Source organism: Harmonia axyridis, chromosome 6, assembly GCF_914767665.1.
Source record: "Harmonia axyridis chromosome 6, icHarAxyr1.1, whole genome shotgun sequence".
Taxonomy (NCBI): domain Eukaryota; kingdom Metazoa; phylum Arthropoda; class Insecta; order Coleoptera; family Coccinellidae; genus Harmonia; species Harmonia axyridis.
In genome coordinates, this window is record NC_059506.1 from 9,720,338 (window position 1) to 9,733,445 (window position 13,108).

General features: G+C 34.7%; 1 protein-coding gene across 2 annotated transcripts in view; it reads left to right on the forward strand.

Annotated features, from left to right (window-relative positions):
- The window catches only part of LOC123682028 (chorion peroxidase-like), a 34,296-nt gene that overhangs the window by 13,117 nt on the left and 8,071 nt on the right, over positions 1-13,108 (forward strand). Inside the window, exons 1-4 of one of the 2 annotated variants that reach the window (XM_045620408.1) lie at positions 5,527-5,655; positions 9,520-9,731; positions 10,754-10,992; positions 12,880-13,099. In XM_045620408.1, coding sequence (XP_045476364.1) covers positions 9,698-9,731; positions 10,754-10,992; positions 12,880-13,099 — 493 coding nt within the window. In that variant the 5' untranslated portion in view covers positions 5,527-5,655; positions 9,520-9,697. Of the gene's footprint in view, positions 1-5,526; positions 5,656-9,519; positions 9,732-10,753; positions 10,993-12,879; positions 13,100-13,108 lie in introns of those variants that run through there. The other variant, XM_045620406.1, reaches the window with a different exon arrangement.

The following is a 13,108-nucleotide window of genomic DNA, read 5'->3' on the forward strand; positions in this document are numbered from 1 at the left end:
TATTCTCCCGAATAACACTCGTGCATCAAAATGACCGTATAATTTCGCATTCCAGCGTGTTTTCTTTGAAAAACTGCATTCGGTCATTTTCATTTTTGGAGAAAGAGCCGTCCACTTTCGGTGTCGGGCTCTTTCTCCAAAAATGAACTCATGCAGTTTTTACGACAACACGCTGTCATGCAAAATTATCGGTAATTTTTATGCACTTGTGCAATTACTTACGATAATGTTCTTAATTGTTGCTTGGTGGTAGGTAGTGATGACGTGATCAACAATAAAATTTGATATGAAGCTTGAAATTGGAACCCCTACTCGGATTTTATCCATGTATGAAGTCAATAAACGAAATATTAGAGTTGAGGAACAAACGCTCAAAAAACATCCGTAATATTTTTCATAGTTCATTGAAGAATGATCGAACCGTAGGTCGTTCAGCATTTCTACCTTTTAGAGGAAGAATGAATTTCTCCGAGCAAATAGACATTTTCTCTACCGACTGGACAAAAAACGGCGGACTGACCTCCAAACAAACAGCTCTTACCATAAAACCAGGGAGAAACTCGGATCGAATGAACTTTCTAACCGACAAGCGGACCGGCTCCCATTACTGAACACAGGCCGATTAATGTCCACTTGAGAAATTCGAATAATCGAGCTATCCTCCGGAAAAATTATTGCTCTTCCGATTTAACGTGTAAAGAAAACGGATTAAATGAATCAAATGGTATCAGCGCCCCATGAGGAACCAGCTAATTTTTGAAGAATATTATTCCTCCACTTCAATTTCATACGCAAATTTTTCAAGTTGAAATTCAAAGAAGAATCATCATTCCAAAATATTTAGGAGTATAATTATGATTATAGACGGAATTATTGAAAGTCCCTTTCAACATTCTCTATTTTTCTTGATTATTCACATAAAATCAGGAAATATTTGTTTTATTTGAATCAAGGCATAAACATCAAAATAATAATTTTCTATAACTTTTAGATCTTCATTATATAACAATAATTCAGATATACTCCTTCTTTTATTGACAAAATTTTATTTCTGATTTGAGAATATGGTTTCTGGAACTAGAATATTCAAGAAAATTACTAACAAAGTGAATAAATAAAGAAACACAAAATTTTTTTCATCCAATCTTATCGATTTGATTAATGAGAACACTACACGAATCGGTTGAGGGTTTTGATTCAATTTTTTTTCACATAAAACTACATAACAATTTAATCGTGATGTAGCTATCACGCAATTTATATTTCCGCGAGAATATCTTTAGGAATATTTCCCTCCTGTCAAAAATTCTATGTAAATGTCAAAATATGACATTTTGGTGATTTCAACTAATGGCAATGCATTATTCCAGCCAATCATTCCAGATTATACTGTCAACGTCAAAATTTAACTTTGAATTCGTCATTATTGACAGCTCTTATTATTATTATTATCATTATTAAAGTGCATTATTGACAAATGAATTAAACCGATTCAGTGCCATTAGCCAATAAAATATTGAACACTCTAATTATTGAAAAGAAATAATCCTCTCAAATACAACTCGTTCTTAAAATTTTATCACATAATTCGGCTTTTTTCATGTTTTTGCCGAATAAACAAGTTTTCGTGGAAAAGAAAAAATATCGATAATATTTGAAGCAATCGTGGTATTACCTTTGATAATAGCATTGTAGGAAGCGAAAAAGCCCCGCGATAATGGCACTGTTCATAGATGCATAGTTTCTATGCATCTTACACAGTTCGAATCTATGGCAATCCCATTCTACATCAGTTTGACAAGTGATGTAACAGTTTAATCGGGTAATATTTCCCCCGAATTACACTCGTGCATCAAAATGACCGCATAATTTCGCATTCCAGCGTGTTTTCTTTGAAAAACTGCCCTCCACCTTCGGTGTCGGGCTCTTTCTCCAAAAATGAAAATAAACTCATGCAGTTTTCATGACAACACGCTGTCATGTAAAATTATCGGTAATTTTGATGCACTTGTGCAATAAGTTACGAATATTTCGCTCCTGTCAAAAATTCTATGTAAATGGAGAGCAATTTTCGAAAATCACAGCAATTATTTTTTTCACATGTCAAAATATGATTATGGTGATTTCAACTAATAGCAATGCATTATTCCAGCCAATCATTCGGGATTATACTGATAATACTACCTCATCATCGATAATACCTTGTTTACATTGAAACGTCCAAATTTTACTTTGAATTCGTCATTATTGACAGCTGGAAGTGCATTATTGAGAAATGAATAAAACCGATTCAGTGCCATCAACGAATAAAATATTGAACATTCTAATTATTGAAAAAAAATATCCTCTCAAATACAACTCTTTCTTCAAATTTTATCACATAATTTTTCATTTTCTTCACTCAAACTTGTTTATTTGAGGCCAAAACATTCAAACAAACCGAATATAGATAAAATCACTCGTCCTAACAGACTCGTGATTTTATCAATCGGTTTGTTTTCATGTTTTTGCCAAATAAACAAGTTTTCGTGGAAAAGAAAAAAATATCGATAATATTTGAAGCACTCGTAACTTTGATAAGAGCATTGTAGGAAGCGAAATAGCCCCTGTTCACAGATGCATAGTTGCTATGCATCTAACACAGTTCGAATCTATGGCAATTCCACTCTACATCAGTTTGACAAGTGATGTAACAGTTTATTCGGGTAATATTTCCCCGAATTACACCCGTGCATCAAAATGACCTGATAATTTCGCATTCCAGCGTGTTTTCTTTTAAAAACTGCATTCGGTCATTTTCATGACAATATTATCGGTAATTTTGATGCACTTGTGCTATTACTCACGAATATTTCCCTCCTGTCGAAAATTGTAATGTAACAGTTTATTCGGGAAATATTCCCCCGAATTTCACTCGTGCATTAAAATGAGCGTGTTTTCTTTGAAGAACTGCATTCGGTTATTTTCATTTTTGGAGAAAGAGCCGTCCATTTTCGGAGTCGGGCTCTTTCTCCAAAAATGAACTCATGCAGTTTTCATGACAACACGCTGTCATGCAAAATTATCGGTAATAATAATAATATTAATAATTTATTATCGATTGGTACGTTGCTAATCGATACCCCTCACCTTTGTAACTATGGTGAATAGAAGGGGGAGTCCGATTATCAACATAACAAAAATTGATAATTCATAATCGATAATAAATTAGTAGGATCCAGGATCTGAGCCTTGATCCTACTAATTTGCGGACGATTGATACGTTAATAGTCGGTACCCTCCATTCCCCTCACCATAGTTATTGTATCGATTGATATAGATAATGAATCAGTAGGATTCAGACTCAGATACGAAAAGTTATACGAGAAACTCGAGAAGTGGTGTTTCTTGAAAAATAGAAAATTATCAGAAACAATTCTACAAACATATTTTTTTGGCGAAGCTAACATCGAGAAAACAATCATCATTTAATGGACACATTATAGCACGCTTGTGAAAAATTTTTTCAAGTAACACCACTCCTCAAATTTCTAGTATTTCATTTCATATCAGTATCGTATTGCAAGCTGAGCAGATGGCTGAGGTGATGACAACCAGCTCGTCACCCGGCTGAACTGAATCTCGCCTAGAGAGGAATTTCTTTTTTACTATAATAATCTTGCAATATTTTGTGAATAAATGATATTTAAACTAAACTGAACTATGGTCTCTCTGAAAAGGCGATATCTAACTCGTACAAGCTGTAACCTTTTGAGAGGTCCTACAGAGGCCTTGAAGAGTCGGAGTCGGGATAAAAAATATAAGCGAATATAAAATAAGCAATAGATTAGCCAATAGTTCTATTTGTTCGAGATAGGGTTTTTCAGTGATCCAAAAAGCAAGAATTCTAATTCTGCTTGCTAACTTTTTATCTTCCTTTTTGCTCAGTAAGACAAGAAGTATTTACTTCTTGCTCTTGCTTATTTTTTGCTGGTTTAGTTCTTGTCTTGCTAGCAGCACTTGCTATTTCCTGTTCTTTCTGGCTCGGGGAATCAGTTCAAAAGATTTGAACTCGGTCGGTTGCCGGACGATTTTGATCATGTGTGATTTGTGAAATTGCGAAAGCACATCAAATCGCGTCATATCAAAGCAGTAGCGAGTATGAAACCTTCCTAATAGTATAAGGAATATCCCTTTTTCTGTTTTATGTAGCACAAACTAAGATCTGGTACTATACTAAAGCGATGAGGAAACATGCAACTTAATAGAAAAAATACTGAAATATTTAAAACCATTCAAATCGTTATCGGGCAAACTTGTAGAAGACAAATATTGCACTTTATCAACGGTTGTAGTATGTGTAAACTTATTAATTGAAAATTTAGAAACGTGGGATTTTGAACTGAATGACAATTAAAATAGAAATGAATCTGATCAAACCATAATTAAGGCGTATTCTGCGACTAAAAACAGAATTTTGAAGCATTATAAAGAGCCCAACTGAGTATATTGTATTGCACTCATCTGGATCCACGCCATAAAAAAAAGAATTCTCCTTGACAAATTGCGGAAAAGACATGCAATTAAAACATTCGAACAAATTTATAAAGATAGTTATTTTGTTGCAAGTAATACTGTCACAAATTCCTCCAGTGCCTCTTTGGTGAAGTCTTCGGTGAAGATGACTTAGATTTTGATGAACTATTCAATGTGTCAAAATTCGAATTCGATTAATAGTTTGCTTCACTTAGCTTTTTAATTTTGATATTTGAATTATTATTTTCACAGAGTATTGAGTTAAATTTTGTACAGTTCGAATTAAATGTTGAATAATTATTACATGTCTTTCAGTTGATGATCTACAGCAAAATATTTTAACTCTCGGGTTTTTTCAGAAACATTGCAGATTTGTATCTAAAAAAACAAGAATTTCTGCTTCTGGCAAGTTTATTGTCAAGAAATTTAGTTCTTGGTAAAGTAGTTCTTGTTGTTGCCATTTCTTGCTCGCCAACTTCTTGTTCTTGTTTTTGCAACAAGAAAAGGCAATACAAGAACAATAAGTTTGGGAAATACTAGTATTTTCTTCTATCGGTAAGAAAATACTTGCCCTACTGAATACTCAAAATATTAGTTGAAACAAAAAATCCGCAATTTACAAACTGTTTCAAAGTTGAAGGTAACTCGAAATCGTCATTATAAAAGCTGAATGTCAAGACAAAATGCCCCAAGTGAATTCTCAATTGAACGATAACTACTCATTCCATAATAAATGGGAGAGAAATCTCACTGCTTTTCTCTTTCGGGAAACCACAAATGAAGAGCCTGCATCTCAAACGCAATATCAAACTGAACATTATCGAAGATCTAGTAGCACATAAAGAAATTCCCCATATTTTTATCAAATCGACCGTGAAAGTATTCGTGTTTATGCTCTCTCTGTTCACCCACAACTTGGGAAAATAGAAAGTGACATTGACACTAAGCGTAAATACTCTTCCGTTGAGGAACTCTTCCTCGGATTTTTAACATCCGCTGGTCTCCTCTAGTGGGGAAGGAGAGCAGTATCTTAAATTAATGGTCGATCAGGAGGCACAATTCAGTATGGTCTTCGCGTTACCTCGGTTACTGTTCGTTATAGTGAAGCGGATCTTTTGTGCAAACCATTGAGGTTAGTAGGTAGGATTTTCATCAAATTCACTTTCGTCAAGTGTCCAAACAATTGTTTTTTTCAGTCCTTAGGTGCGGTTTTACTACTAGAAATTTATATATTTTCTGATTCCTCTTGAAACATTTCGAAAATACTGTTTTATGACTGAAAATTTATCATTCCATATTTTTTCATTCTGCCTGAAGATTGTGCGATTATTCTTCAATTCTTATCTCCTTGATATTCACAAATCGGATTTCGAAACTAGAAGTATCAATTCAAAAAGAATGAACTAGGTATACAAGGCGAGGGTGAGTTTTTGACTTATATTTCAATCGAAGATTCCTGAGGTCGAAGGAAACACTTTTTCTCCCTAACATTTTTTCTGATTCGGCCCAGTTGAAAAGATAAAGGCTGTTGAAAATCCATGAAAAATGTAACTTTTTGTTAGGTATAACTCGCAAATATTATGGAATCGAAGTTGATGATTTTTGGAATATAGTTTTTTATTGATGTGATGAATCTTTTCCGAACTTAAAATTCCAAGTCCAAGTCCGGTCAACTCCAAAATGCCCGCTATACTAAGTGAGAGAAAAAACTGTTCGGAAGAAATAGTTTAGGGAAAAAGGGGGTCTCTACACCTCAGGAATCTTCGGTTGAAATATATGTACAAGTCAAAGAATCACCCTGTATATACGCTTAGGTCAAGATTTCGAGAAAAGGTTTGAATTGAATAGTACCTTCCTAGGAAATTGCTGTAACCTTTTTTAAAATGATTTCAATCATAAATAATTATGAAAACAAAATTGATAGTACGTATTAAATTAGTATGCATATACCAAAAGACTAGTGGTCGTTTGAAATTTTTTTTATTTGATGGAAAATTAATTGACTACAATTTTTTTCTTTGATGTCTGATTATTGTATTGAAACTAGTCGTTTGCTATATTTTCTTAGAAAGCCTAATCCAAATATCACCACAATTGAAAGAAATGTATTGGAAGTTTGACTATAGACAGTTGTGTGGACTCCAGGGGCTCTTCTTCTTCTTCTGAATTCAATAATTTGAAAAACTTCTTTGATTCATGGGTAAATATAGATAAGTACCTTGTTTAAATCAGAGAATATCTTTGTCAAGAAACATTTCTTTCCTAATTAATATAGATTCCTCCTTACTGATAATTTAATTTGTCATCTAGTCCCTAATAAAAATTTGTATTTGATTCTTGTGTCTTGTTTCACACGAGAGGAAATGAAAAACTTTTAAACGGTAAATGAAAAACTGAATAATTTTTTGTATGAAAAAGTATAGATATTCGTTCAATTTTTGGCTCATTTGTTATTGAACATGTCAAAGTGATAATCTTTTGTTAAAGTTTAAGTTCTGATCCTTTGGTGAACAATATCGATCGACGCAGGGGCAATATGTAATTCTGTAAAAAAGTATTCTCACTTTTCCCCGATTTTGAAAAAGGCCATTCAAAAATTATTATTCTTAGATCTTCTAATTGATGATTTCAGATAATTCAAAATTCTCTCCTAGATTCTGTGATATCTAATAAAGAAATAGGTAATTCAAAAACAACTTCCATTCAATTACAATGCTTTCTCAGCTTGCCATATTCACTATTTGTTTGTCCGAACAAGTTTCGCCTTATGCCTATTTATATGATAATTATAATGTTGACCAGCCCGAAAACTCTCACTGAAATGCATTCCTAATCGAACAGAGAAAAGATACGATATTAATTCCTCAAATTTTCTAATTGAGGTCAAAACCACTACCTACCTATAGCTTTTACTTTCTTTCTCATTCATTATTGATAGTAAGAGATTCAATAATTTCTAAACGTTATAAACAGTGAACGATAGAGTTAAATGACCCGAGGTATCTGAATTTGGAATTTAAGTTTTCGAATTCGATCTATTAGGTGTGAAATTGCACATTGAATCGCATATTATAGTAAAGGGTTTTCCAATAAGATGTTCAATTTCGATATCGTGAAAAAAATCAATGGTTGTTTATTTCTTTGGAAAAAAGAAGGTATGCGCACATTTTCGTATGTCGTCTACTAATTCACGAATTCCATCTTCAAGATCTCATATTCGAATGTGAATGTGTAAATCGATTCTGGAGCATTGACATAGACCTTATCCTTCTCGTGGCCCCAAAAAATATCTTAGATCTTGGTGGTCAATTGTGATTTTCTTTTCGAAAAATGATACGGCTAGGAAACTTTTGCAAAATTTCGATTTTTGAGTGGCTTGTGTGGTAAAATCTTCCAATTACCGTAAGAAAAAAGAAATTCGATTAAAGCTCGGTAGCGCAATCCTTTCCTCGTAATAGATGCACCAGCCACATTTTCGAATAAGTAAGGTCCAATTACACCTCCAGCCGAAAAGCCTAACACGTTGAGCACGAATATCCAGATAATTTTGATGGTTTTCGAGAATCAGTGAAGGTGAACGACCAGCTTGAGTTCTTGTGTTGATTGATCTTCAAACATCTTAAGACCCAAATCCTTTGGTAAAATACGGCGTAATGTCGTTTGTGGAATGGCCATTTTTTTTGCGTCAATACTAACGGGTGTTGTTTTTCGAGGTATATAACTTTAAGTTGGCATTACTGTTCAAGATGGCGACCGATTCAACAGCTGTCAAGTGATTTATTCTCAGTTTGGTTTGACAATTCATCATGAATAGACTCACGCTTGAACAACGCTTGCAAAACGTGCAATTTCATTTCGAAAATAATGGTTCTGTGCGGAATACGTATCGCGCTCTCCGTCCATTTTATTTTGTTTAGCGATGAAGCGCACTTCTGGTTGCATGGCTACGTCAACAAACAAAACTGCCGCATTTGGAGTGAAGCTAATCCTCAAGTGTATGTCGAAACACCGTTACATCCAGAAAAACTGACTGTTTGGTGCGCTTTATGGGCTGGTGGAATCATTGGTCCGTACTTATTCAAAAACGATGATGGCCAGAACGTTACAGTCAATAGTGATCGGTATAGAGCCATAATTACTAACTTTTTCATTCCTGAATTGAACACCATGATGTCCAGGAGCTGTGGTTCCAACAAGACGGCGCAACATGTCACACACCTCGTGCCACAATCGATTTATTGAAAGATACGTTTGGTGACCGCCTAATTTCACGTTTTAGACCTGTAAATTGGCCTCCAAGATCTTGTGATTTAACACCGCTAGACTACTTTCTGTGAGCCTATGTGAAGTCATTGTTCTATGCGGATAAGCCAAAAACCCTTGACCATTTGGAAGACAACATTCGCCGTGTTATTGCCGATTTCCGGCCACAAATGTTGGAAAAAGTCATCGAAAATTGGACGTCCAGACTGGACTACATCCGAGCCAGCCGTGGAGGTCATATGCCAGAAATCATATTCAAAATGTAAAGCCACAAGATTATCTTGCGGATAAATAAAATTCATGTCAATCGAATAATCCATCGTTGTTTTATTGCAATTTGAAGTTCTATAGCTCTAAAAAACACCCTTTACTAGCTAAATCATCAACATTCTCATTTTTTCTCACATGGTTTCGATTCTTCACATCACTATTTTGTCAAAAAAGCTAAAATTTTTCCACAAGTTTCATTATTACCCTCCGAGAAGGTGCTTCCCGATACGACGACCCAAAAGTGCTTTACTTTTACGAATGTGAATATAAATGCTTTGTGGAAGCACCAATCGTTCAATTTTTAGTAATGACGTAGTTTTATTCGTAAAATATCAAAAGATGACATCTGTTCAGTTAGCGGGCTACAACAAACAATCCTCTTATTGGAAAACCCTTTATCTTCCCGCTCAGTGAAAACTAGTTGGTCGCAATAGGAACCGAACTGTTTTATTCATGCTTCTTTCATTACAGTTATCTGGAGAATGTAAAAAATGCTGCATTCAAACGAGCCCTCCAATCAAGACTTCTCCAAGAAGAATGTCCGCTCAGAGGAAAGCCAAGATGTACCCCTTCGTCCAAATTCTTTCGCACCCCTGATGGCACATGCAACAATGCTGCCCACCTATGGTGGGGAGCTTCATTATTGCCAATGGAGAGATTTCTCCAACCCAAATACGAGGACGGTAAGTTGAGGAATACTTTTTATAATTTTCATTATACGACTAATTGTCGAAGAAAGAATTGTCTACCTGTAGTACCTGAATAATTGTTTTTCGCACCAAACATTACTTAAAAATGGAATAATGCATCAGTTTGCCACTCTAATTCACTTCTTCCAACATTTCGGAAACCAGAACACAGTTTCTTATCATACGATCGTTGTTTTGCACTTATTAAAGAGGATAACCTTGCCGCTTGATTGGAGACAAATAAACCGCAAAAATATTTGGGTTAATCTGGTTGAAACGTAAAATAGCTTGACTCCACTGGCATATTCAACCCGCTCTTCAGAAAGATAATAAATAATCAACTTTCATTTAATTTTCATTTGACTACGAAATCAGGTGCAGATAGTTAGCCGTTGTACGTAATTAGAGATCGTAAAAACTCCTGCTTTATTACTCTACCAAATGCTGAACTCTACGATTATTTCTCTTCGAACATCAAGCAACAGAAATTAAAAATATGATAATTTAAACGATGAATATTTATCTTCTATATATATTTGGTATTATTTATGAACTAGTGAAAAATGTTGGTACAGATCTGAAAAATCGAGAACGCACTGACAAAATCAATCGTTAATTTGAAAGATGAATATTTCAGTTACTACGACTATTAACAACTGAATTTGTATGTTGTTTAGTATTTTGATTTTTTTTCAATTTCACGCAGGATTAAATGAATAGATAATAGTGATTTTCTTCAATCATTTGGAGTAGAAAATGTTTTGAGAATAATCACTGTCCACTATAATAGCTTCCTAAGCAATTATCAGATGCCTGTTGTATTCCAATTCAAAAAAATATTGATTTAAAATAGATTGGAAAGCCACTAAAAGAGTTACACGATACCTTGTTAGTATCATGTAACTCTTTCAGTCATGATGAGAATATTTGTATAAAACCTCCAAGACACTCATGAATTTCATATATATTCATATTTTTCGGTTGAGATGATTGATTTTTCATTATTTCTCTTGTAGGAATTCAAGAAGTACGAAGATCGAAATCTGGAAACCAACTGCCTTCAGCAAGAGACATCAGTGTGAGAATACATAGAGATAGAAATGTGGAGCTTCCTACCGTAACCCTCATGTTCATGCAATGGGGACAATTCATTGACCATGATATAGTGTCAACTGTCAAAACACGAAGCTTCAACGGATCTATTCCTAGGTGTTGTGATAGATCAGGACGAAGACCATTGCCACCCGAAATTTTGGTGAGTATAATATATCATTCACAAATGGTGAATTGTCATCGGATTTATATATGGGGTGTTTTAAATTCGTTGTCTAGCGAGGTGAGGTGAGGTAATCTCAGAATCCCTTTGCACTAAAAAAAAAATGAATCGCACTTTTTCGGGCTCGATTTGTGAAATGTTGCAATTGTTCGGAAATACGCAAGGTGCACTAAAAAATTGTGAGTGTAAACATATGGTTTTTTTATGAAACATATTGTTTTTATCGAATTTCCAGAATGCATCTAATAAATGAACACAAATTTGTTCGAAGTGTCTTATTCTTAAAACATATCGTGTTTTCGATATTTTCAATTCTTTTTCCATTTTTCATGAATTGGAGGGTCTTTGGAAAACCCTCATAACTTAGAAATTAATTTGTTTAAATGAAATTTTGATGAAAAAGGAAAAGAAGTAAGTATTGACTTTTTGATAATAGATAATTGAATAATTATTCTATATTGTTAATATCGACTTTATTTAAAATAGATCACCCTCTATTTCATTTTCTCATTTGCTGAAGATAAAATTTTTATTTAATAAGTGAATAAAATATACAGGTGTGCCATTTGAGAAAAGTCCTCTAAGTATTATCATTCGATGTTATCGTCAACCAATTGTCTCATTTTGAGCACCCAGTGAAGTTCTAGTTGATTATCAAACACTCAGTTCTTACTTATGTTCTTCAAATGAATTTATTTCGTAGTTATTAGGTTTTTTCAAACAAACGTGTTAAGTTTTAAGGATGTGAAACTTTGAACAAACTTGGGTTCATTCATTTCATACAATCCGTTGTATGCATGTAGGCTTGGTTAATCGATCGTCTAGAGGTATGATTCGATTACCTGGCCTTTCGTCTTTTTCTCCGTGACTTTGTTGGATTTGTAATAATGAAACTCTTTTGAATTATTTACATCTATTTACAAAGCCACAATTATACAGAGAAAACTCAGTATTAAGAAGATGCTAATAACTTCCTAATAACAAGTTTCTCACTACGGTACTGAATTTCGTCTTCAACTCTAGTTTTAATACTCGAAACGTCTTCGATTATCACGTCTTCGTCGTTCTTCGAGTTTTCGGTCGTCTCGTCTTTGATTTGTTCGCGACTCGTCTTAATCTAGTCCGCGAACCGTCTTTACGTCGTAAGTCTTAAGTTGACCGATCGAACTTGATCTTTACTCGTCGTTGATTTGAGTTAAAACTGTACCGTCTGTACCCGTCTTCGGTTTAATCTTAACTGTCCTCTCTGCCGATTGGAACTACCCTCCCTCGAATATAGACCTCTCACGGTTTGACCACACCCTTAGGGGAAGGTACCATCCCCCTAGTCCAATAAGGGCTTTTGCCGTACCGCCCCCAAAGATCTTCGCGGATTCCTGGGAATCGAATTTGCTAGAAGGACTAGAGCCTGAGAAAACAGATGTAACCCATCTGGCATAATCGTCTTGTTCTGAAACTTTTCCCAACCCCATAAATTTCTTAAGTTTTACAATCAACATATGACATTCTTCGACACCCCGAAGAATAACACATCCTTTTCTCATTATGTACACTAACAATTCGTTCCCTGTAAATTCATTGAATTTGTCATGCCCTTGGCACTTGAAGAGACTAATAGGTCTCCAAGCATCCGGTTGACCATCTCAATTATTTACAGGGAACAATAAACTGGATCCTACATTCATGCTTGGTCATTTACAGTTGGTTGATAGACCTTGAGTATTTACAAACAACTTGAGAGTGTACGTACCTCTAATGGAGCCTAATGATAAAAAAAAACGTATTGAAACCCACATACCACTAAAATATAAGAAATGTAATATTTTTTCCTTGTCTTATGTCAACTGAACAATATTTTTCCATTAGCACCCCTCCTGCCTGCCCATTGAAGTATCTAGCGATGATTGGTTACTAGGCAGATTTGGTATACAGTGCCTTGAATTCACTAGAAGTGCACCTGCTACAAGAGTAGACTGCGACTTGGGATGGAGAGAACAAATGAATCAGGCAACCTCTTATTTAGATGCTTCAACCATATATGGATCTGACTTGGATACTGCAGATGCTATCAGAACCTTCCGAAATGGTGAGTTAA